The sequence below is a fragment of the Urocitellus parryii genome, chromosome 2, assembly GCF_045843805.1.
Source record: "Urocitellus parryii isolate mUroPar1 chromosome 2, mUroPar1.hap1, whole genome shotgun sequence".
NCBI lineage: Eukaryota > Metazoa > Chordata > Mammalia > Rodentia > Sciuridae > Urocitellus > Urocitellus parryii.
The window spans coordinates 81131675-81158436 of record NC_135532.1 but is presented as its reverse complement, the minus strand read 5'-3'; the positions used below and the strand labels follow the sequence as shown (position 1 = coordinate 81158436).

The following is a 26762-nucleotide window of genomic DNA, read 5'->3' as shown; positions in this document are numbered from 1 at the left end:
TAAATAAGCTGCCAAGGACAGACCCTGCCAAATAGGACAAGTGAGACAATTTAGAGGCCTTCCTTAGAAACTGCCTATTAAAATGCATCTTTGTTTAACAAATCATATTCACTCATAAACTTTCTGTACATTTGCAGAGATGCATTTCCACAAGGAAAGAAAATCTTGCTCTAGGTATAACAGAATTCAAATTTGAAAAATTCAATATTCACTTTAAGGAATATTTGGCTTATGTTAATACATAGCCAATGTATATTTAATTTTTCCACAAACACACCTATAGAAAAACTGCATCAAAAAAAAAAAAAGAAAAACTGCATCAAATTTCTTTTAGGATATTAGAACACCAAGTTGGAAAAAATAAAATGTCATATTTCTTACTGAAGACTATTACCTGATAAGAGTAGTAATATTATTCAATGATCACTTAAAAATGTACATTGAAAATATGCAAACGCTATAAAAACTTCAAATTAAAATATTACTCAGTAAAAACTGACAGTAGAATGCCCATGAAGGGTCAGACAGACAATGGAAAAGTATAAAGCTAGAAGGCTGAGAGGTAAAATTAAAGATTCAAGAAGGATACCAGACAAAGACAACCACTCTATTTCCATGATAAGCACCACCTATTTTGAAAGGGGTGGAATCAAAAATGAAAAATTTTAGCAAAGACTTTCCATGATCAACAAAGCAGGTTAAATTCAGCATATGTTTGCAGAAATAAAAGAAGAGAAATAAAAAGATTAACAAGTATAATGACTGTATAAATCCAAAGATAAATTTTAAAGAATCAAGATACACAGAATTTCCTTGGTAAAGGCATGCCAAGCTTCCAGAAACACGCACACATGGGTGTGAGCTGGCTAATATTCCTGAGCTTTAATTTCCTTCTCTGTAAAATGAGGGCATTGGAAGAAATTTCCAAGGTCTTCTGCTGTTATTGCTGTTGTCATTCTTGTGCTAAAGACTGAACTTACAGCCTCCCCAAATTCAAGGCATGACCTCTACCACTGAGCTACTCTCCCACCCTGGAAGGTCCTTTTAGTCAAAGACTCTAGTTAGTCAGTCTTGGAAACATTGAAATGTGGAAAGCAAAGTTATCCACAATAACTGTGGAAGGACCTATTGAACAGGAAATGAAAAAAGAAACTGCTGCAGAGCTGGAAAACAGGGAAAGAAACCAAACAAAATGTGCTGCATCAGTTGCCCACTGCAGGCAGGAGAGCCAGCAGGTCAGAACTGCAGACTAAATCCAGGCTTCCAGCAGCAGTCAAGAGAATGAGGTTGCTATTCCAAGGAGGAAAGGACAAGGAAGAAGGCAGCCACTTTGTCACAAGGGCCCTCCAGCTTTCTCCCTGGGAGAACTTTTGGAGGATGCACTCCTAATTTCTGTTACTGCTTTCTCACATTTGGAGGCTTGCCACATCCTCTTCCCAACATTGGCCTTAAGAACATGGCCCACAAAGGCCTCTCTGACCAATGAATCCTACCAACACTATACCAATATAATGAACTGTCCTAAAAGAATTGACTGGAACAGGGATGGGGTTGTAGCTCAGTGGCAGAGCACTTGCCTCGCATGTGTAGGCAGTGGGTTCAATCCTCAGCACCACATAATAATAAATAACTAAAAGGTATTGTACCATCTACAACTAAAAATTTTTTTAAAAAAGAATTTACTGGAAGAAAAATCCAAATCCTATATGAAAACAAAAAGTCAGTAGTGGGTAGAATACTCAAATCTGAGTGGAAAGTTGGATATGTGCACAAGGCAAAGAAATAATGTACAACACCAAAAAGAAATAATGCCAGGCTCCCTAGGGCATTATTTGATATTTCCAAAGGACTCTTGAATTCCTTAAACACCTCCAGCCATTGCTTATGTCCCCCTGACACCTCCATCTCTACTCAACCCATAGAGAACTCCTAAATCAGACTGTCCCTACCACCCTCCCCTTCTCCTTGGGTTCCCAACTTTTAGCTCCCAATATACTCATGTCAGCACAGATTTCTCCATAACCAAACCCTTCTTCCCAGCCCCACCATGTGATAAATGGTCCTTCCTCTCCTCAACACTGATGTGACTGTGTCTAATTCTCTTTGAGCCCCTCTCTCTGCTAGATTACACCATCCTACTTCCAGTGCTAATCAGAGCTAACATGATCCATTATTCACTCTATTCCACCAATACACCAAATGTATATGCTGACAGGGGCCTCTTTAGAAAGTGCCCTTAGCCCGGTATGTTGGCACATGCCTATAATGCCAGCAGCTCAGGAGACTGAGGCAGGAGTATCACAAATTCAAGGCCAGCCTCAGCAACTCATTGAGGCCCTGTCTCAAAATTTAAAATAAAATAAAAAGGACTGGGGATGTGGCTCAGTGGTTAAGGCCCCCTGGGTTCAATCCTTGGTACCAAAAAATAAATTAAAAAGTGCCTTAACCCAGAAAACTAATTCTGGAAGGGAGTATTCTAGGTACAGTGACAGCTTCATGCATTAACATGTAAATATTAAATAATAATAATAATTATAACAAAATAAATGATATTCATAATAAAAGAAACTTCTTTAGCTAAGTGGATAAATAATAATGAGCTAAATATGAAAATAAACTACGGAACATCAACCTTAATAATAATCTTGATAAATTAGGTTGACATTTTATAATTTGAGAGATGCCATATTTTTATCTATAAGAAAATCTTTATTTTCAGAGACTGCATCATGAGTCAACTTCAGAATTCAAACTTGCAAAAAAAAAAAAAAAAAAGAAAGAAAAGAAAAGAAACAAAACATCAGTTTATCTGTCACACAGTGAAAGCTATCAGAGGTCTCATCTGTGCAGCATCTCTGTCACTGCCACAGGTACCCATGAAGAACGCTAAAGGGGACTGGGGAAGTGGCTCAAGCGGTAGCGTACTCACCTGGCATGCGTGAAAACTAAAAAATAAATATTGAAAAATTCTCTCTCTCTCTCTCTCTCTCTCTCTCTCTCTCTCTCTCTCTCTCTCTCTCTCTCTTAAAAAAAAAAAGAAAAAAGAAAGAAAGAACGCTAAAGGAATGAGCACAGGCTGAGTAGCCTGTGAGCCAGCACTGTGCTGGTCAATTTACAGGCATCAGCTCCTCCAGTCCTCACAGCAATGCTGTGAAGTCCCTGTCATCAGCCATTTTATAGTCTCAGCTCAGAATTGCCCTAAGTTGCATGGCAAGTGGGCTTGATAGAGCTGAGGTTCTAACCCGTTACTTCCACTACTCCACGCTTTATCTCCAAGCTCAAACTGTTCAGAATATAAAGATAGAGGAGATCCTTCCATCAAAACACAGAAAACTGAAAAAACCAACTTGAAAGATAGAGAACAAAAAGGAATATGAGTTAATACGACCAGTAAAAAAAAAAAAAAAAAGTATCTGAAATACAAGGCATTTGTGTAGAAAAAAGAAAGAATAAAGAAAAGGGGAGGGAGAAAAGAGAAGGGGTCAGGAAAACAGAAACCTAGAGCTTCAAGCAGACAGCAGACTATGTGAGAACACACGACACGACTCCGCAGCCCATAGGCAAAAATAATTCAGTGCTACAACAAAGCAATCTCATTAAGCACTATCAGGAGAAGGATGTTTTTGGCATGACCTTGGCAAGTCTGTTCTTAGAATACTGCCTTGCGTTTTGGGCCACTTCATTACAAAGGAAAAGCAAACTTAAATGGAGATTTCAATGAAGAACTTTAAAAAAAATTAAGAGTAAATCAACTTATGTCAGGATTTTAAGCATTTATGGAAAGTGGGAAAGAAGACAGCTCTGAGCATGTCTCTCCCACTTAACACCGTAGCCTCTTAATCCTCAGAGGGAAGCCTATGCTGCAGGAATGCAGGCTTTTTTTTTTTTATTTTCCCAGCTGGTTGTCATGATGTGGCTGAGGCGCACCAGGCCAGCAGGCCGATAAATGATGTTTCTTCACAAGTTCAAGTCAGTCTCCGGCACAGAAGGAAGTAGGAGGGACAATGTGGCCAGGTCACTGCTGGAGATGCCCCAGGGCCCTGGCTCCCAATTGAGTCTAGTGGGGCCCCTCCCAGGCCAGGTCACAGAACAACATAGTGGCAACATCTCCTGAGTAGCTGATGATGCTGACAGGGGAAGACCCTCCAGATGTCAACAAAGAAGCCTCTGGCAGCAGCTGAGATAAACAGAAGTAGGGTCAAGATGAACTAGGGCACAACCAACAACCCCATATTTCTAAACCATGTAGTCAAGTCGCCTTCTCTGCTGATGAGCTTTTTTCTCTGCAAGAACACCAGCTTGTTTCTGTCCATCTCCTCTGAGTGATCCTGATATTCTCTCCTATTCCTAGGTTTAAGTTCTATCCTGCAAGCTCTGAGCCCCTTTTTTACATAATTCTAATATTTATTGTGCCAAATTATAATTCTTGGTTTACATGTCTGACTCTCCCAACAAAGTTGAAAATTCTTTCTGAATCAGTTCTAAAATTATCCACAAGAGGAGGTATATTTGCTTTTGTAGGTAGAGTCAATTCTCATTACTCATTGTAGTTAAATTCTATAAAATCTCCCAGAACACTGAACCAATGCTCCCAGAGGAAATACAGGGTTAGGTTTCTGTGAGCCTCTAGTCATAACATTTTTGTCAAACTATCAATACATCACCTTATTTCATGTGTGTTTCTATTTAAGAATAACTTACTTAACACGTGTTATCAATTCATTAACATCAAATTTACAGCCAACATCACCTAACTAATGATTGAACAAAGCTTTCTCATGCATAAGATACATGAATTTGCTCCACAAGATACATTTTTAACCTTTTCTTGCTTTTAGTTAACACTACACAGCATATCAGCTCTATGCTGGGGATGTTTTACATGGCAATATCACCAAGAAAAGGCACAAAATATGAAATACATGGTACTAAATACATCCCCAAAAGGACCCTGTTTACCTGAGACAAGAAGGCAGAGCTTGGCCTTCTTTGACCTGAGCTGGGAATATGCATGTGAAAGACTCATTTTTTTTCCCCACTTCCCTGCACATGTCCACAAACCACCATGAAGTGAAACAAATATTAATTTGGGGGTTATAATCAGATTTTAGCAACTAGGTAAATTCACAGATACAGAATCTACAAATATGAGGATCAACTGTATTTTCAGCACCTCCTAAGGTACCTGGCATGTATTAATGATGGATGATCAATAATGGTTGTTAACTTTGTGAAAGCAAGCAAGAAAGAGTGAGTGTATGAGTGTGCAAGTAAGCATGCAAATGAACCGTGAAGAATGTAAGTGTGTGAACAGCTGAGAGAGTATATGAGCAAGTAAGCATGTGAATAGAAATTTGTGTGTGTGAGTGAAAAAAATGGGTGAGTGTACAAGAACGGGTATGAGTGAATGTGCAATTGAGTGTTTCAGTGCGTAACAGACTAGAAAATGCTTCCAGTCTTCACCCTCACTCTGACTCAGGCTGTCCAACACCACAACTCAAGAACTAAGGAAGATGCTCAGTGACCAAGAACATTCTGAGACTGAGGCCCCAGTTGAGGGGTAGCTTAGGGTTCTGTGTGGCTAACAATTCATTCTGAGAAAACGGGTGACCCTGGAGAACTGAGTGGTAAGTGGATGACAAGGAGTTCCTTCCAAGAAGGCAAGTAGGGTCAAAGGAAGGTAGGAAGAGTTTAGGGGCCATAGGGTTGTTCTTCTATTGTCCTTAACATTGTTGTCTCCAGGTTGTACTCATAGTCCCCATACACACTGATTGGACTTCTAAGCATGTGCACTTTAGGCTCAGAACTCAGGGAAGCAGGGTCAGCTCTGCCAATAAACCACAGAAATGAAACTTCCATTGCATAAACCCACTGCTCTTTTCAAATATATACTCCAAACTATTCAGAAATGAATTAATCTTATAGTGTTCATGATTTCATAGAAGCTATTTCCACAATGTGCATTTTCAATCAAAAGTATTTATAATTATTAAAATGTGGGGCTAACAAAAACATACATTTAAGAAAAGATAACCTCTTCAACAAATGGTTCTAGGAAAACTGGAAATCCAAATGCAACAAAGTGAAATTAAACCCCTATCTCTCACCATGCATAAAACTCAACTCAAAGTGGATCAAGGACCTAGGAATTAAACCAGAAACTCTGAGTCTAATTGGAGAAAAAGTAGACCCTAATCTCCATCATGTGGGATTAGGCCCCCAAATTCCAAAATAAGACTCCTATAGCACAAGGATTAAAATCAAGAATCAATAAGTAGGATGAGTTCAAACTAAAAAGTTTATTCTCCGCAAAAGAAACAACCAGTGAGGTGAATAGAGAGCCTACAGAATAGGAGCAAAACTTTACCCCTCACACATCAGATAGAGCACTAATCTCTAGTATATATAAAGAATTCAGAAAGCTAAATACCAAAAACAAATAACCCAATCAATAAATGGGCCAAGGACCTGAACAAACACTTCTCAGGAGATGATATACAATCAATCAACAAATATATAAAAAAGTCATCATCTCTAGCAATTAGAGAAATGCGAATCAAAACTACTCTAAGATATCATCTCACTCCAGTCAGAATGGCAGCTATTATAAAGACAAACAACAATAAGTATTATCGAGGATATGGGGGAAAAGGTACATTCATACATTGCTGGTAGGACTGTAAATTGGTGCAGCCAATATGGAAAGCAGTATGGAGATTTCTTGGAAAATTGGAAATGGAACCACCATTTGACCCAGCTATCCCTCTCCTTGGTCTATACCCAAAGGACTTAAAAACAGCATACTACAGGGACACAGCCACATCAATGTTTACAGCAGCACAATTCACAATAGCTAAACTGTGGAACCAACCTAGATGCCCTTCAGTAGATGTATGAATAAAAAAATGTGGCATATATACATAATGGAAGATTACTCAGCAATAAAAGAGAATCAAATCATGGCATTTGCAGGTAAATGGATGAAGTTAGAGAAGATAATGCTAAATGAAGCTAGCCAATCCCAAAATAACAAATGCCAAATGTTCTCTCTGATATAAGGAGGCTGATTCATAGTGGGGTAGGGAGAGGGATTATGGAGGGATAGAGGAACTCTAGATAGGGCAGAGGGGTGGAAGGGGAAGGGAGGGAGCATGGGGTTAGAAATGATGGTGGAATGTGATGGACATCATTATCCAAAGTACATGTATGAAGACACAAATTGGTGTGAATATACTGTGTATACAACCAGAGATATGAAAAATTGTGCTCTATATGTGTAATATAAATTATAATGCATTTCACTGTCAAATATAACAAATTAGAATTTTAAAATTCATTTAAAAAATTGTGGGGCTAACATTTTTTTATCCAAAAGGATCCCTTATACTCAAATTGGTCAGGAACTAAAGGATATACGTTAACTCTTCAGCTCAAAACTACCTACTTACAAATCAGGTACTAAAAATCCAGGGTCAGTCTTATCTTCTTTTTATTAAAAAGAAAGATAAAGAAAAGAAAGAAGTAATTGTCTCACTGACAATCCATTTGCTCATTCAATACTTTTTAAGTATCAAATGTATGCAAGACTGTTTTAAGTACTGGCAGTACCTTGGGAAACTAAAACTCAACTAGAGCCCTGGCTTTCCAGAGCTTAGGCTTTAGGAAATGGACAGCTTGAATACTCGTCTGATTTGGGGCTTCCTGACATCTTCCTCTCAAGTTTCTCTCATCAGGAATCTGTGGCAGGGATAGCGACAGAAGGATTCCTGAAAATGCAGCAGAACAGAGCAAGGAACTTGAGTGGCACTGAGAGTGGTCAGAGAGCGGAGCCAGGATCATATGTGAAAGCTGCACCTGTCACAAGAATTCTGCTGCAGATTCCTGAGCCTGAAGAAAGATCAGTCCTGAGTATGCTCCCTGGAACCCCAAGCCATTCTTCAAAATCTCTCATGAACAATCCTAAATCCTTCCCAGGCTGGGGATATAGCTCAATGGTAGAGTACCTGCCTAGCATACTTGGGGCCCTGGGTTCCATTCCCAACAATAAACAAAAAAAAAAAAAAAACTAAACTAAAACACAAAAACTAAATCCTTCTTAACTCTTGAGAAATTTGTAGACCTGAGTTCTATGATTTGATCATACTAACTTGGCTTTTTTAAGTGTGCCTCAATCAGTGAATGTTGCTACTCTATTCACAATGTAAACCTAAAATTAAATCAATAAAAACTTCACAAAAAAGATAATTTTGCACTCACTAAAAACCATAAGTCTAGATGTGAAGGAAAAATGAACCACTAAGTCACTAGAAATAAAAAAATCCTTCAAAATCTGTGAAAGGAATATTGAAATCTTGCTCCACTATATGGTTAATTCTGGTGTGTGTGTGTGTGTGTGTGTGTGTGTGTGTGTGTATTTCACAAAAATGAATGGTCACTCTTAACATGCATATGTATCAGAAAAAAATTCTTTATTTACCTATGTTCAAATCCTGATTTGTCACTTGCTATCTATGTGTGACCTTAAGTCACCAAACTATTAAAATCTCACTTCCCTCATTTCTAAAATAAAAACATTATATGAACTAAATTATATAGAAGATACTCTACTGAGGTGCTGCCGCGCTCTTTTATCATCTAAAAATTATTATCTAATCCTTTGAAATCTGACCATGCACTTATGAAATGTAAAGCAATGCTCTATTACCCAAAATGTCTGTTGAAAACCACGCATTTCCAGAGCATGCCTGATATCAGGTTGATTACTCAAAAAATGTTCCTCCTTATTTCCTTCATAGGAACTGCATTCCTTGGAGAGTCTGTATAGGACATGTCAAAACACCTCCCATGAAAGCAATCTGAACTGTGCCACCACAATTACAAATTACCAAACTTAGTGGTGACTCACCATTTTGGTAGGGTATCCTGATCCATGAATACACAAGGCTGTTCTGCTGATCAAACGTTGCTCAGGATTGCCCCTGCAGAGCAACTGACAGGGTAAAGCTCTTGGTCCAACGTGCCCCAACCCTTCCTCCTGCCCAGAGCTTCACATCTACAACCATGTTTTCTAATACTGGCATCTGCAGATCCCTAGAGGACAAATGACATGATCCATGGAGCCTCAAGTTCTCAACAAGAATGTTTTCACTTTATCCTTTCACTGCAGTGAAAAAGTAAAGGAACTGCTTCAAGAATATTCAGGATTCTACAGATGAACATCTCATGACCCACGTACTATCACTGAAGAGTGTATAGTCAGCCTTCTGAATTTATGAATTCCATATCTGTGAATTCAACCAACCAAGAAACAAAAATATTCAGGAAAAAAAATGGATCTATACTAAAACATACAGATTTTGCTTTTTGTTATTATTTTATCAACAATATAGTATAATAATTGTTTACATAGCATTTATATGGTGTTAGGTATTAAGTCATCTAGGGATGATTTAATATCAAATACAGGTGCTGGGGTTGTGGCTCAGTGGCAGAGTACTTGCCTTGCACATGTGAGGCACTAGGTTCGATCCTTAGCACCACATAAAAATAAATAAACAAAAATATTGTGTCCATGTATAACTAAAAAAATTGAAAATAAATAAAATCAAATACAATGCCATTTTATATAAGGGACTCAAACATGAAAGGATTTGGATATTCAAGGGGGATCCTGGAACCAATCCCCCCATGGATACAGAGGGGCTACTGTGCTAGGGTTTAAAATTACTTTCAGTACTAAAATAGTAATACTTATACCATCAGCAGGAATGGGAAAAGAAAAAGACATACTTAGTCTACAGGTTTAGGACAAGTGAAGACCAGATGACATCATTTGATCTCACAGTAATTCAAATAGGAAGAAGTTGGGAGGAGCACAGAATCATCTCTAGATGTTGTAAAGAACAGGCATGCTAAGCTCAAACAAGGCTGAACCACAGCTGGCAGGACCATATTGACAGTGAGACAGCATCTTAGTTTCAAGTAACACATTCATCACATTAAACCAACTATGCCAATTTAAATTTTATCAGTCTTATAGTTTAGCTTGAATTTTAAAATAAATACAATTTGAATTATAATTGTCAAGGAGGTGTGAGTATAAGGAATTCAGATCTAGTCTCATTTTTGCATATATTCAAATAACAAAATAAGTTAAGTCAATATAGAATCCTAAGGATCTGAGATTCAATCAATCACCATTGATGGACTCTATATCCACAGATCCAATAAATCAATTACAGATAAAATGAAAAATTACATCTATACTGAACACATACAGACTTTTTTTCCTGTTATTATTCCCTAAACAACACAACTATTTACACAGCTTTACATTGCATCAGGTATCATAAGTCATCTAGACATTGATTTGAAGTATAAGGAAGGATGTTTGTGGGTAGGTTTTCTGAAAAATACTACACTATTTTTTTTAAGGGACATAGCATCCACAGATTTTGGTAATATTCATGGTGTATCCTGGAACCAATACCCTGCAGATACCAAAAGAAAAAAAAACTGTACTTTTTTTTTTTGGTTATTGTTGTTTTGTTTTTTCTTTTAAAGAAGTTAATATTCTTCAATTCTGAAACAGACAGATCCACAGGGTTCCTCCCACCTACCCCACAATATGGAAAAAACAAGCAAAGAACTTCTGAAGCTGATATAGCTCTACCCCAAAAAAGACAACTGCCCCAACTAATATATGTATTAAAAGAAAGTTTGTGTGCATTAGAAACACAGGCAAACATTGGTTACTGATTAGACAGATTCATGTAAAACAAACCTACTAGTAACACCTGTTTAGCAAGCACAAGTATCAGAATGATGGTAGGAATGGTTGCAAGGCATAGCTCTGAGACTGAAAGAACTAAGCCTGAATCCTGTGCAGCTATTCTGAGCCTTTGAGCAAGTTAGGTGACCTCTCTCATTTTCAGTTTGGTAGTGGAATGAGATAACTCTTAGAAAAATACCTGGATTTTACAAGCATACAACTACAGAGTACACAGTGCTTTCACTGCATGATGCTCAAATACAGCAGACTGTGTGTGTACGTGGTTCAGGACTGGTTGAATAATTGGGTCAATGAACATTTACCATGTGCCAACTGCACATAAAGCGCATGCTGAGCCTCTGGGAAATAGAAAGATTACAAAGACAGACACTCTGACTCCAAAATCTTCATCTAGTGGGAGAGACCAACAAGAATTAAAATTCCTGGGAGAATAAAATCAAGTGCTGTGAAGGGATACAAACAAGAGATGCTAGCATTTCCCAATCTGTGGGCTCTCTTCTGGAATCATTTTTGCAGATTTTATACTCCACGTTCCTACATCATCACAATTTTAGTGATTGCTATCTTTTTTAAGAAAACATTAAATACCTTTCATTAAGTTCAAACTTCTTGGAGATTTTTTTCACACCATTCTTTTTTTTTCTTTCTGCATTTTTTATCTGTGCAATATAGTTGTACATAATGATGGGACTGTTATTATATATTTGTACATGCATACAATATAACATGGAATTTTTTAATGAGACATTTATTATAGCTATTTATTTTTGATGTTTTAAAGTATCTGGATAATGTGATAATTTAGATTAAGCTACCTAAAAGTAACTTTCTGAATCATATCTCCAGTCTCTTTGATACAAACAAAAGGGACATATATAAACCTGATTGTCTGATACTCTAATTCTCTGAGTGGGCACGTGTATCTGTGTGCGTGCATGTACACATTCATGTGCAATCTAACTACCTATATAAATTTCTAGTAGGCAAGATATTCTGATCTTTACATTTGAAGTTATGGGCCCTATCTTGTCTTCCCTTCCTTTACTGAGTCTCCTATTCATCTCTCAAAGCCCACTTTAAATGTTACCCACACAAGTTTCCCAAGCAGTTCTTTAAACACTCCTCTGGGTTCCCTACAGTGGACTACAATGAATTTCACACTGCACTGAATTATTGGTAAATATGTTTCTCCCAACAAATTTTGAGATATCTGTTTCATACTTATATTTTACTTACTATGCTAGACATGAGGTAGATATGAATGTCTGTGAAATAAATAACAGACGAATGAATAAATGGATGGATAACTTGACATAAGAATACAATAATCAAACTACACCCAAGAGTTAGAATTATTTAGGTTTTCCTAATCAAATTATGATACATAATTAGCAATATAGTTGTTCCTATTTCCACATTCTAACAGGATATCAGAATCGTACCTATTTTTCTAAAAAGTATCATTTGTTCACTCTGTCCTTTTAGATTGACTCTCAAAGTGAACTTGGGGTCCAAAAGAAAAGCTACACAGATGAAACAGTAAATTAATATTAAAATGCAAAAGTACATTTTAAATGAATTTCTGCTACACTGACACATTAATTCACTTTATAAAACTGATCCCTATTCCCCCAAATCTCTTATTTACTTTCTTTTATAATGAAATCAGTCTTTTCAAAGTTCTTTTAGCATTTTAAAACAAAGTGCCACTTCAGTGTACTGAGCTTATGGAATGTCACATAGATAAGAATTTCTTAAGATCCAAATTTTGGTGTATAGTAATAGAATGATCACATCTTTCTTTTCTTTTCTTCTCTCAATCTCATCAAGTAAAAATGAGATATTTTTATCACTCGTTATTCCCACTACCACACCAGTTGTGACAACTGCAAACCCAGTAGAAAACCTGAGATTCTCGCCCCAGCAGAACAAGGTCTCCTCCTCAGTCTCCCCCTCACCTGCATAAGGTAGAGACCAAAGGGAAGTAACCTGCAGCCCAGGGAGATTACCTCCCAGCTCTACACAAAAGAATACGGTAAAAAGAATCTCATTGCATAGACATTCAGGGTACACAAAAATCATCATGGGTGAGGCACATAAGACTCTCTAGTAAAGCCTAAAAAATCCAAACTATAGAATTCTTGAGCTCCATCCAGAATGGAAAGTCACATCCCAGATGTCGAACTCAAGCTCATCATCTCAGATGAGAAAAATAAGGGCCCACTGCCTGCTATAGTAGCAGACACAGAATGAGAATTCAACCATACTCTTGCCACTACCCTATCTTCTCTCCAGCTCAGCCATGTCCCCCTCGGGCTACACACATCAGGGACAACATAGACACAGTCCAATTAAAAATAGGAGTGGAAGACAGTGATTCTTCATTCAACTGGAGTTCTTAACACACATTGACCACATAAGCAGAGATACACTGAGGTCCATGCCTATATATCTAATGAGGTATTGAAATAAACCACAATTTTTAATTAATTTTACTCCCATGAGCATTTATTAAACACCTACGATGGACAAGGGCCCTTGCTTTTTTATTTTTTATTTTTTCGGTGGTGCTGGGGATTGAACCCAGGGCCTTGTGCATGCAAGGCAAACACTCTACCAACTGAGCTATGTCCCCAGCCCCGGGCCCTTGCTATTTATTAGATAATATTAAGAAGAAAAATGTGGCCCACACCCTTTTGATCCATTAGTGGATATAAAAATTCATTTGGCAATACTATAAATTATACTGTTTCCAATATAATCATGGAAATATAAACAATGTATTACTGGGACCTGGAGGAAAACACAAGAAATGTTAACCAGAATAACTAGGGCTAGAGTTAGGGATGTGATGGAGGCTTTGCAAAAGAGGTGACATTTTCACTGAATCTTAAAAGGTGCTGCTTCATCAAGCAGAGAAGGGATTAGAAAGGCCTTCCAGAGAAAGGGATTACCTTGACCATGTGTACTTGTCTGATTGTATGACATATTTGGAGAACATCAAATAGACTCAAATTATGTGGGGAAATGGTTACAAGAGATGATTCTAACAATGCAGATCCGGAGGAAAAATGGTTTATGAAAAGTATTAAATGCTATGCTAAACAATGTGAGCCTTATCTTTCCAAGGCAAGTATTGGAAGGCCTCTCCATGGAGAAGAGACATTTATATCTGAGTATTGAAGGTAATTCTGCCATTAATGTGGAGAATGAATTAGAGATGACAGATATTAGATACAGAGAAGCAGCCAAAAGTATGTTATGTTTCCACAAAGAAATTGTAATATGGAAAAGTGTCTCTCAGAGCACACTTTCCTCAAGAGCAATTTCCAAGTCTGATGTTACTCTTTCACATGAAAAGGTATGTTATTTCAAAAACACACATAGAAGAAGAGCCATTTTGCCTTTTCTTGGATTCCCTCCTTTGTCCAGCTGGGATTGTCAACTAGTGATATAGCCACATAGCAAGGCACCTGCCTAACCTCTAACCATACACTTTATGTGCACAAAAGCTCTAAACAAGGCTGTCAGGATTCACAGAAAATCTAAAAAGACAGTTTGTATCCCCAAACAACATGCAAGATGGTGTTCTCCAAATTTCTACCTCCTGGGTGCCAGTTCCTGCAATATTGTCGCTGGTATTGGGTCCACATTCAATGTACTTCTCACCCTGCTCTAAGCACTGCCATTAATGAGAGCATACACAAGCAAGAGGGCAGCCATATGAGGGCAGCCATATGGTTTATGAAAAGTATTAAATGCTTTGCTAATGCAGAAAACCACTGAAGTAATCCAGATAGGGAGATGAGGCTCCACCTAGTCAACATTCCTACAGGCAACTTGCCTGAATACAAAATTAGATGTGCTCTTCTTGTCGACCAATAAGCCACAGGAGTCTGAATCATGCCGGTGATTTCATCTGACAGGCTGGTCAACTCTCAATTGGTGAGAATAAATATTCCAACAGGGCATGCAAGGCAATCTTTGGAGCAAGAAACAGATAATACAGCCCCTACTTGGATTTTCTCACTCATCATATCCTTTAAAAATGTTTACTTTGATGAATGTTTTATAAAATAATATAACATATGAACTATAGTTTTATATATAGTTTTGAATAAATTAATATGTATATGTTGAGATACACAGTCAAAATAGCATCATTTGATGGGGTATGCATACAAAAAAAAACAAGTTTGATGGGTTATGTGATCAGAAAAGTTTGAAGACCATTTTGATAAGCCCATAGCCCTTCCATCCACTTAAGGATAGAATTTCTGCTCTTAAAAAATATTTTATTGAATTGAACTGGGATCAACTGAATTAAATCCACATTACATACCTAAAAGTAAAATAATTGAGGGCATGAAAAAAGGAAAGCATCATTTTATATTTTTTAAGTTTAAAAGCTTCCTTCATCTTATATCTCATATATCTTTCTTTGTACTTGAAAGTGCAGACAAAAAGCCATTTAGGAAATGAATGTTTGCCTAAACCAAAAACTATGTTTAAAAATCTAAATTCAATTCTTTATTAACATTTTTTTAAAAAATTATCCTCTTATGAAAGCACTTACTAAACATAGTTAAAAATCTAAACCAATCAACCCATAGTTTAAAATTTTACCAAGGCAGAAAAGTCCTAACACGTTCCATGTGGTTAAAAATGTTGTGTTAGCCAAGCATGGTGGCATAGGGCTGCAACCTCAGAAACTTGGGTAATCGAGTCAGGAGGATCACAATTTCAAAGCCAGCCTTGTCAACTTAGTGAGACCCTGTCTCAAAATAAAAAATAAAAAGGGCTGAGGACGGAGCACAGTGGTAGAGCACCCCTAGGTTCAATCCCCAGTACTAGAAAAAAAATGTGTGTTATATTCAAATGCAGGCCATCATTTCTTGTCATCTACAATCTTTGAATAAAACTTTAATATTACATATTTATACTACATATGTGTGTGTGTGATAACGTTGAAGCAGTATATATAGAAAAACATTTGCCTTTCATTTCCATCAACTGAGGACTCCAGAACTTCTCCCAGTCTGCGCTTCTTTCAATTTTCGACTTTTCATAGCCTCAAGACTCATATTTCAGATAACTTGGATTAAATTCTCATTTGACCATCGATAATTCTAATAAAAACACTAAAAATCATTTCATTGCAAATTTTAATGTTGAAACACTAAGTTAGAATATAGCAATAAGCTTTTATTTGTATTCACATTTAGCAAAAATTAAGTCTCTACTGTGCAGCATGCACACATTTTAGGTACTGTACTTAGAGGAGTGAAGAGATACAAGGATGTAAAGTCATTCCCCTCCCTGCAGAGCAGAGACAAGGACTCTGTCTCATTTACAGTTGCACCCCAGCACCCAGTATAATGCCTGGTACCTGGCAGGGCATAATATATACTTCATCACTGCCTCCCCCAAGGGTCTTACAACCTAGGAAGGGTGGGAAATAAAAATGGAGGGAAAAAAGAAACTGAATACTTGCAAATAATTACAATGTTGTTATATTCTTATTCACATATAAGAATATCTGACAACAATTTCCATCTCCTTTCTCTCCTGGCATAATGGAAGTTTTATGTTGCTCAGAAAAAAGGTTTAGACTCACTGCATGGTCTATTTCTAGTTTTAATTACAATGCTTGGCAAAGCTTGGGAGATCATTTCAATTCATTTCAAAAATAACTCCCATTCAATACAAGAAGATGGGATTTTTCACAGTTGTGAATTTTTATTTACTTGATAATGAAGATGGTTTGGCATATAAATAAAGCACTTTCTTTGCAACTTTGGTAGAGTGAAAATGCAGAGCTGATGATCTATTAATAAAAATGAATGGCTTACAGGCTCAGTTTCATTTCTAGCTCTTTTTAGTCTAGGGAAAATGCAGCTTAAATAAAACATGGGACACAGAAGCTGACAAAGTCTCTCCCAGTACTTACTGATCCATACAGCTCCCCCTTCTCGTTCATTCCGAGGTAGAGTCCACTGTCCACTCCACGAATGCTGACGAGGCCCACTGCTATACTGATAAATTCCAGAATGCCTATGAGACAAACAGCAGAAGACAGAGAACAGATTAGAGTACAGAGCTGATCCTCCAGAGTCTCAGCATCCCTGGGGGTTTACAAACAAAGCCGAGTTCAGTTCCCAATTTGAATAACTATGCATTAGAGAAGTAACATCTCTTTTAAAATCATTGCCTAAAAAAATTTGATTTTGCAACTAAGGTCCATTCTACTATATTGATACAAAAATAGTTACCAATATGAGCCAGGTATGGTGTCTCACATACAGTCCCAACCATTTGGGAGACTGAAGCAGGAGGACTGCTTAAGTCCAGGAGTCTGAGGCCATCCAGAGTAACATTTCAAAATAAGCCACCCAAACATCATCAACAACAACAACAACAAAACATAATTTACATAATAAAGAAAACATTTTAAAAATTCAAAAAAGATAATATCTATGTAGACATGATAAGGAATTATAGAATTGAAACACAGCCAATGAATATACTCTAATGACACTAAAAGTATAGATGAAGAAAGAAATGACCTACTTCCACTTTATAAGTGTGAAATTAAATACTAGTGTATGTGCATCTTGATCTTGGACTTCTCAGCCTCTAAAACTGTGAAAAGTAAACATCTGTTATTTAAACCAAAAGAGAAAAAGTTATTTGTGTATAGGTACATATCATAAAACTTCCATTCAGAGAATGGTCTCATGTCACTCAAAATAACAGTATGAGGTGTTATCTAAAGTCTGGGTTGAAATTACTCAGCTCTTGATTGTATAACTTTATTGAGCTCCATCTGAAAAACTAAAATAGCACACACATACATCCCAAATATCTCTGCTTAAACAAAGTATTGATTTTTTGCTGTGCTTATCTAAACCTCAAAGTGACAGTTAAGCAATTAAGATAGCACAATATTCTAGAGGGGAAAATGTTGGTTTCAAAAATACTCTTGACTTAAAATAGGCATGGGATATTATATCCCCAAACCAAATCAAAATAATTATCTTCTTTTATTTCCTTCTTTCCCTTTGCTTACCTCACTAAGAATAACAACACCTAAGTTGGACATAAATCCAGAATTTTATTGCCACACAACAGCAGCTTCAATTTCCCTAACTGTATTGTTGTTTTAAGATGATAATCCCACAATATATTCAGGGCACTGCTAACATTCCTTGTATTCAGCCATTCCCCAATTTTGTTATAAATTAAAATGCTATACTTTGTGTAGTCTTTGGATCAATGCATACCAGATACTGAGTTCTCATTTTTAAAATATCTCTAAATATTGAAAAATTGACTTATGTTCAAGAGTTTAGAAAGAACTCAGAGCAACACTGTGCTATAGTCAGTCTCATGTGACTAATAAAAAAGCACTTACATGGATTTTTGAACAATTAATTTTGCAACTCTCACAAAACAGACTGCGCTGAAATCAAATGAAGACAAGAACTACATAAATCTAATAAAGCAAAGGATTAACTCAGGAGGAAACTCTATTCCAAGGTGATGCAAAAAAAGAAGAGCTATTTCTTCTAAAAAGGTATTTCTGATACTTTTATGAATATAAAATGTTACAGATTATCTCATGCCTAATTTACAGAATATCTATCTCTACATGCAAACTTATTTATTCTAATACAATGTGAAATAGTATATAGAAAAAGTATAAAGAGAAATTATATATTATATTTTGAATCCAATAACCTGTATCTCTGTCATGGAAGACATATCTAAAACAGGTCAATTTATGACTAGCCTTCCCTATCTCACAAAGCAAACAAGAAGATAAATGAGGCAATATTTTCATGAGATTCATTTCACATGAGATGCACTCCCTTTTGGTGTAATCATTTTATTTCACTCTACCATTTCTAAATCATATGATTCAAAATAATCAAAATGTGACATTGTATTCCTATTAGGAATCTCATACACATGACTCTCTCCTCTGCTGCTTGGAAGTGTACCACAATCTAGGTCATACTTATCCTGAAATTAGCATAAGGAGTTAATTCATATCCAATTTTCATTATAACATGAAATACAGAAAATGTTTTACCCCCATTTAGGTCCAAATGATTTAATTTACCAGGTCAATGAGGAAAGGTTTCATCATAAAACTAAAAGATACCTGTGTCCTCTAAGAGGGTATGTGATAATCTTTCTGTTTTCCCTAAACTTCAGGCAGCTCTGAGAACTAATAATGAGTATTAGACAGCATTTTCCACTAGGTGCAACACAAAACATGATTTCACAAAACCATTTGACTGGCTGGTCTATAGATGGACAACAGTAACAACCATAGTGATCATTATAATAGCTAGAATAATTAAACACCTAATCTCTGACAAATGAGAAGCCTTTTCTCTTTCAGTTCACAGGACAACCTCAGACATTACAATATGTGCCTAGAGGGAACTGATATTTCAGAAGAGTAAATAACTTGCATCAAGTAATCATACTTTAAAGCCTGTTTCTTTAACTAGTATGTATATTTTTATTTGTTTTTACTTTTCTTTCAGGTATTTGTGATTTTTGTACCACTTTCATACTGCTAATCTCCAAAATTATTATTACTGCATAATTTGGAAAGGAAACTATTAAGATATCTATGTTAGGTTTTTTCTGGTATTGACAAGATAGCTAAAATTCATCTGACTTCATTTATCTATTCAACAAACTGTTATTGAGGGACTATCATAAGCTAAACACCATGCCATTTATTGAGTATATAAAGATTAATAACATCTGGCAACTATACCATCAAATTGCTCACCAGATACAAAAGCCCTTTCTTATCTGTGAGGGATATATTCCTTGGTGACTGAAATCACACATAATACCAAACCCTATACATATTACATTTTCTCCTATACATACATACCTAGGACAAACTTTAACTTATAAATTAGGTACAGTAAGAGATCAACAATAACTAATAAAAAAGAAAACGATTATAAAATATACTATAATAAAAGTTATTTAAAACTTATAAACTATTTATTTCTGGAATTTTCCATTTAATATTTTCACATCACACTTGCCACAGGTTACAGAAACTGTAGAAAGTTTAAATGCAGATAAGGGGGACAACTGTAATATAAAGAAAAAAAAAAGATAACCATGGTAATAATGTGATGACTGCAAAGACAGGAAGATGTTCAGGGCAGCATCCAAAGGTGAGTGGTTGGCTCAGATTTAGGAAGGCAAGTCAGAGGCAGCTTCCTAAAAAAATACCTGAGATAAGTCTCTGAGGAGCTATCCAAGCGAGAAGGAATGATCTAGTGACCCCAAGTAGAAAAGATTGCATCATCTCAAACCACCATCCATATCTCTGCAGCTTCCTGAAAACAGAGATGCCAAAGAAGCAGCCCAAATTTTTATGAGGTCACCTCAGAGATCCAAGGGCAAATAGAAAACCTGGGTGTATGAGTCACAGCCTTTCTCCCACACCCAGAGAACACTGATGTTGTAAGGTCAGGAAGACCTGGCAACCTGGTAATGGAATCCCACCCCAACCACACTGGAATCCTGATCCCTCCTGGTACCACGTTGTCCACAATGAACTCTATAACCTCAACTGAGCCAATTACACCCTTGCTGGGCCAGAGTTGGTGCCAGGCAAATGCTTCCAACCGTCCTCCCTCTAATACAACCCACTCCCCATGTTATCTGTTTATTCATGTAAACATGAGCAAGCACTCTGGACAGCACACAGACAGTGCTGGATCAATAATGGCTTAGGAGGTTTCTCCGTAGAGACACTTGAATGTTTAATGATCAAGGGGAAAGAAAGGAAAAGAAGCCAGAGAGGAAGAAAGAGAATAATGAGATTGTGCCTAAAATTTAAATTGTGGGCCTTACCTGTATATCATGGCAGCTTGTGTCTTGTTCTAGCAGATACAATCTCAACACACTCAGCCTTAGAATGGCCACAGTAAGGGGTAGTGATGAAGTCACATGGGATACCCAAGGTCAGTGACTAGAGTCATCTCTCTATTCTCTTTCCCTGTAGCCAACAATTCCAAATGATGATTCTCTTATTGGGCCTCATATGGTCTGATGAGGTTCAGGATTGTCTGTGGACCATAAGAAACCAAGTCCATGCCTAGACTACTTCAAGAAAATGTTTACAGAATACGTTAGTCCTTGTCCCAGTCTCACAGCTATTAGTGATCAACCTCAGAGCTGATGGCACTTCCCCAGCTCTGTCCAAATGATCCATTAGCCCCATGCTGGCCCAGCCTCCTACAGACCACCTGAACTGGTCCTCACCTTCAAGGCAAGGCCAGCCATGAGAAGTGGGAGAGCAGACAGAAGCTGCCTTACCCTGGCTCACATTAAACAAGCCTTTAACCTAAAAGCCCTCAACACTTAACAGATGTGCCCTCTGTTAAAATGCTCAAATGAGATAACAAAACATTTGCAGAAGGCAAATGTTATCTATAATCCCAGATACTAAGAAGGCTGAGCAAGAGGATCACTTGAGCCCTGGACACATACATACATACACACACATATATGTGTGTGCATAAATACACACATAAGAGAGAGAGAGAGATACACATACACAGATTGTTGACAGAAACATGACATGAGGCAGTCAAAATGGATGATTAAGTCTCTTCCCTGAAGGTGTTAACCTAGAGAAGCCCACACCAGGGCATCCAGTAAGTCCAAATCTGTAGCAACTAGAGCAAACCAGAGTTCATTTAGGAAATGACCAACTGAATGAGACGGAGAACCCCACCAATTTTTCAAGAATCTGAAGCGAGCCTAAAAACAGCCTCTTAAAAAAAGGCAGCTTTTCTCTAGTAAGACACTGAAAAGCAAGACACAAAGAATAAGACTTTCTTAAAGTGCAGAACCCTGGAATTAAGTTTTTTAAACTTCCCTTTATTTAAAAGAAAAAAAATCACACCATCATATTTCTTTGCTCTTGTGCAATCTCCACCTGACACCTGATTCCCTTTGAATGTGGGCAACCCCAGTTAGGGAGCTCATCTGGGGTCTTGATGAAGTCTAGCACCATGCCAAGAGGTGAACCTGGTCCAACATTCACTTTTATTATTCAACATTACCATTGCCCCAATTTTCTGCTCATCCTTTTCTCCTCTCCATCTAGCAAGGCTGGAGTGCTTTGAAAGTGAAAATACATAAATATATAAAAGAAAGAAGCTTGTTCCTCCAGCCTATTACCTAGAGATACAATTCCCAGTTCTTCTCCTTGCTCAACCTTTCCTCTACACCGCTACCCTCAAAGGAAAAAAACAAAGGGCTCCCTTAAGGTCCCACCTAAGTTGTCCCTGCTGCAGCTCCTGCTGGAACAACACTGACTCCCCCACCCCCACACCCCCTGCACTGCTGCTGCTGTGTCACAGCCAAGCTAGCCAGCCCCTGCAGTCACCTGCAGCTGCATGGGGGCGGCAAAAATCTTTTTTCCAGCACGTTTCCTTCTGCCCTTCCATTTCAGGTAGAAAATGCACCTTCTATTTTAATCAAGATGTAAACCCACCCCACCCCCCACCCAAAGCTACTCTGAAACTGAAGGTAAAGATGAAGTCCCCAGAGAGGAGCCTGAGGGAGTAGCTGGAGGCCTCTGCTGGGAGAAGGAAGAGGGTAAAAGGTGAGGCAGCAGCGGCTAGCAGGAACGCCAGGTGCGAAGAGCTGCCGCAGACCCTCAGCCCCCTCCCTTTGCCCGCTAGCTCCCTCCACCCTCCCGCATCGCGCCTCCGGGTCCTAGCGCCGACGCAGCCTCCTTCTGGGCGGGGCTGGAAGGCAGGAGTAGGAGGCTCCCGGCACACGCACCGCGCTGCAGAGGTTGCTAATATTGGGACCTGCCGCAGAGGCAGCAGCGGGAGACCGTGGCACTGCTGTCACCCCGGGGGCCCGTTTCTCACTGCAACCGGATGAAAGACTTAAATAACCCTCCTGCCTCACACTCCTTCCCCACCCCCACTGCGCACAGACACCCACTCAGCTCCATCCAAACGAGGGTGAGTGGCACAGCGATGCGCTAGCGCCCTTCCCCCGCCACCGACACAGGGCCGACCTACTAGCTAGCGGCCCGGGCGCCACGGGTCCCCAACCTGGGCCGGGACTTCCGCTCTCCACCAATCAAACACCGCCCCCCCCACACACACACACACTGTGCCGAAGATCCTAAGGAGTAGAGATGTCACTTCCTTGGCGACACCTTTCTCCAACCTCTAGGATCGAGGAAGGGTGAGGAGATCTAGTTTTTTGTTCAATGCTCTCTTATTCGACCGCTGTACCTGTAGTCCTTTTCCGCTGACCCCAGAACGTGCCTCTCTCGCTTTCCCCACCCGCGTGGTCCCCACCCTTGCATCCTTGCTCTCCTCGGTGACAGTTACTGAATTTCTGGTGACTTGCTTTCCTGTGATAAACGTCCTACCCTAAAGGTGACTGCATTAAAAAAAAAAAAGAAAGAAAGAAAAAAGCCATGGGGGAGGTACGTGGAGAAGCCCCAACTACAACATCCTATAATCTCTCCACACCAGGGCACCATCGTGCTGCACCCGGGAAAATTCACACAATGAAGCTGGTCCTAGCCGGCCGCGACGCCCCTGCAGCTGTGCGCCCCCTCCATACCCTGGCACTCACCGCCGGCTACCCCCAGCCCAGAGGCGGGCACTGAAGTGGGAGCGCAGAAAAACCAGCCCGCGGAGCCCTACTCTTCGAAAGCTGTTAACAATAGCACACCGCCCCCTCCGCCCGCCTACGCGGCCCTTTGTCCCTCACCCCTTCCCCTGCAGCTCTGACCCTTTTCCTCGCCCGGGGACCCCCGACCCACCTCCCGGACCACGTAGAGCCCTTCGACTCTCCAAAACCCAGCTGCGCGCTTCAGAAAGAGGGGGAGGGACAAGGAATGAGACTGCGGAGCTCAGGGATCCGACCTCCAGCCTGTCCTCAGTCCCCGCCACCAACTCTCTTGCAGCGGCGCGCGCCTCCAGCCGTTCCCACACCGCAAACCACCGCGCTGCCCCGGGCGGCGGCGGCTGTCAGCACTGCCAGACCCACACTCACACAAAGAGAAAGCGAAGGGACTGAACTTGGGCAAAAATGAAAACTCAGATCCTCTAAATGCGGTTAGAAGTGTGTCAGACCCTGCCCACCGCCCCCAGACACGAGTCGTCCCGGCAGCTTCGGGGGCGCACCCGATCCCGGTGGAAAGGGAGTCAGAAACCGAGAGCGTTTAGGACCGCGCGGAGCTCTCCGGGCTGCCGCCTAGTGCGCTGCGGGGCCGGGGCGACCGAGCCCGCACCTGCCGGCCGCGAGCGCGGGAGGGCTGGGACTCGGGCTGCAGGCGCACCTAACTGGCCGCCCACGCCACACTGTGGCTGCTCGCGCTGCCAGGCTAGTGGCCGCTGGGGACTCAGACACACTCGCTCTCCCACCCACGGCCGCCCACCTCCTGTTGTTCTGGTACTGAACGCTAAGCACGGTAGCAGCCCTTAAAGCGGCCAGCTAGAAAAGCACTTTTCGTAAAGTTCCGTCTTCCCTTGCAACAACCAGAAGCTACGTTTACTTCTGGGGCGGTGGGAGAACAGTTACATTTTAACTTAATAATTGTACAGCGAAGAGCTTTTTTTTTTTTTTTTTTAAGCGGTGAAGGAAGAAGGCTAGAGAAATTTACTATTTACCGCTTTGGGCTCAGGCTCAGTAAAGATCAAAAGGAGAAAAAACTGGGCCTCGAGTATCTGAAACTATCCCCATCTCAGGCCTGAGCCCTTCTCACCTTCTGGCATCATCTACAGTCCAACGAAGCTAAACATGTAGTTTAGATTGTGCTCCACATCTGGCATTAAAGCATGAGGAAGAAAAATCACCACAGGACTTTGTTTTTTACGACCTAGTTTAAGTGTTGTCAGGTGGGTTCACTCAGAAGTTAACTCCTTCCAACAGTCTGGTTGCCCAAACTGGCGTTTAATTTAAAAAAAAAAAAAAAAAGTAAAGGGGGAAAAAAAAAAAAAAAGCTAGATTCCTCCCACCCTAATCAGGACTATGTTGGTTGACTTTGTGCTGTAGGGCTAAAGGTGCCCCAGCAGGCACGTGTGTGCAGGCATCAAAACGGGCAGAGTCACCACCCTCCAGTCTGCAGCCCTCAGTGCTGAGTCACAAATACCCTCCTAGGAAAATGAAATCCTCGGAATGCCCTTTAAAATTAGCTTGCAGCTTTTACACGGGCATGCACACACTCACATCAGAGAACCATTCAGGAAACCCACACAGGGCTGCACACTGTAGAAATTAAAAAACAGAGGTTATAACTTGATAACTAGAAGGACAAACACCCCTGGTGAGCATTCTGTCCTTTCCCAAGTCATTTTCCCCAAAGCCTCTGTCCCTGCTATTCAGAGTCTAAAATATGACTTTAGCCCTCCTCCCAACAGAACAATCAGTCAGCAATCTTCGCCTAAGGGGCTTTTCAGACACACTTGGGGGGAATAAACAATACAATTAATTTACAATTCAGGCAGAATACTATTAGAGGAAAAGGGGAAATCTTAATCTGAGCATAATATACTCACTGCCTTAAGGAAACTGAATGCATTTTTAAGTACTTAGTAGTTAAAGATTAAAGCTTTAAACTCGTAGAATCAGTCCATTCAAAAGAAACTTCCTAAATCCGATCTTCCCATGTATTTGATGCAAAAGAACTAAGGACTTGTGTTATATTCATAGTCATGCCCCCTCTTTAAAAAAAAAAAAAAAAGGCCTTTCAACGTACACTTGCATTGGTGCCAGCGACAGATCTGCAATTCCGGAGGCTTTTCCCCCCCTGAGCTGGCAAGGCAGAGAGAGAGAGGAGAGAGAAGAGAGATCCCTTCCCGCACCCCCCGCCCAACCACCACCTTCTTCTTGGTAGTTACAGTCCAACATGTCATCGTATGGACACTATAGGGTTAATGGTATACCTACCAAAGCGGCTGTGGTCTTTCCTGGTTCCCTGGATAGTACCATTGGGGAAGATTTCTAAGTGAAATCCAGTCCTGCAGTATAGCTGCCTCCGCCTGAGAATCCCCTTTAAATGATCCAAGTCCGTGACTGCGGGTCCCCTGGGGAGCCCCCCTGCTTCGGACTGACCCAGGTGGTCACTTAACAAAACCGGGCTGTCCACCGGCAACACGGGTACATTCCCAAACGGTACCGCATCCTGTACACCGAAATAGTTCCCAACTTCACCTAAGGGAGCCATCAGAAGACTCGGCTTTTGGAGCACAAGAATAAACAATAATGATGGTGTCAACCCAGGAGATATTAGGCGAGGTATATCCAACTCCCCTCCCTTACTGCAGTTGCAGGGAGAGAGGGAAAAAAGGTTCTTTTCTTCAATCCATTAAATGCATAAATAAAAGTAATCTGCTGCTTCACTGGCACAGGTTCAAGGTCAAACCACTGATAGTCTAAGAAACCACCACTTTATACTCACACACTGACATACTGATAAGCATATCTATGTATCTCTATAGATAGATCCCCAGCTCTTAGCAGGCAGGAAGGTCTTCATCCCATCCGACCGTAATAAGGAAAAAAAATCCGTAGTTTCTCCATTTGCTTTGAGATCAGAATGACCATAGCAACTTAAATGCCTAGGCGTTATTATAGGGATTTTTAAGATGCACGGGCTACGTCAGAATTTACGGATCCTGACTCCAGGAAGGCATGCGCTGTTTTTACTCTCTAACCGACTCTGCAGACATCAGCATGAATCCTTCAAGGGGGTCAAAAAATCTCACGGTTGTGGCGGCGACAAATCTCCCCTCCCAGTCCCCCCTCCAAAAAAAATAATAATAATAAAACAAAAAGAAGGAAAAACTTTAGGCGTCCAAAGCTAGTATCCAGAAATCTCGAGAGGCTCGGCAGAGGTCCATTGGCTTAGAACCGGTGGCCAGCGGCAAGCGAGGAGAGC

The 26762-nt window shown here is 39.8% G+C and overlaps 1 protein-coding gene and 1 non-coding gene across 2 annotated transcripts in view; both read right to left on the bottom strand.

Moving 5' to 3' along the window:
- Positions 1-26408, bottom strand: part of Fgf9 (fibroblast growth factor 9) — a 33863-nt gene extending 7455 nt beyond the window's left edge. Inside the window, exons 1-2 of the mRNA XM_026394948.2 lie at positions 25772-26408; positions 16743-16846 (exon numbers count right to left, since the gene is read on the bottom strand). Coding sequence (XP_026250733.1) covers positions 16743-16846; positions 25772-26048 — 381 coding nt within the window. The 5' untranslated portion in view covers positions 26049-26408. The remainder of the gene's footprint in view (positions 1-16742; positions 16847-25771) is intronic.
- Positions 13355-13427, bottom strand: Trnaa-ugc (transfer RNA alanine (anticodon UGC)). Its single transcript has one exon. It is a non-coding gene; the product is annotated as a tRNA-Ala (tRNA).
- Positions 26409-26762: the final 354 nt, after the last annotated feature.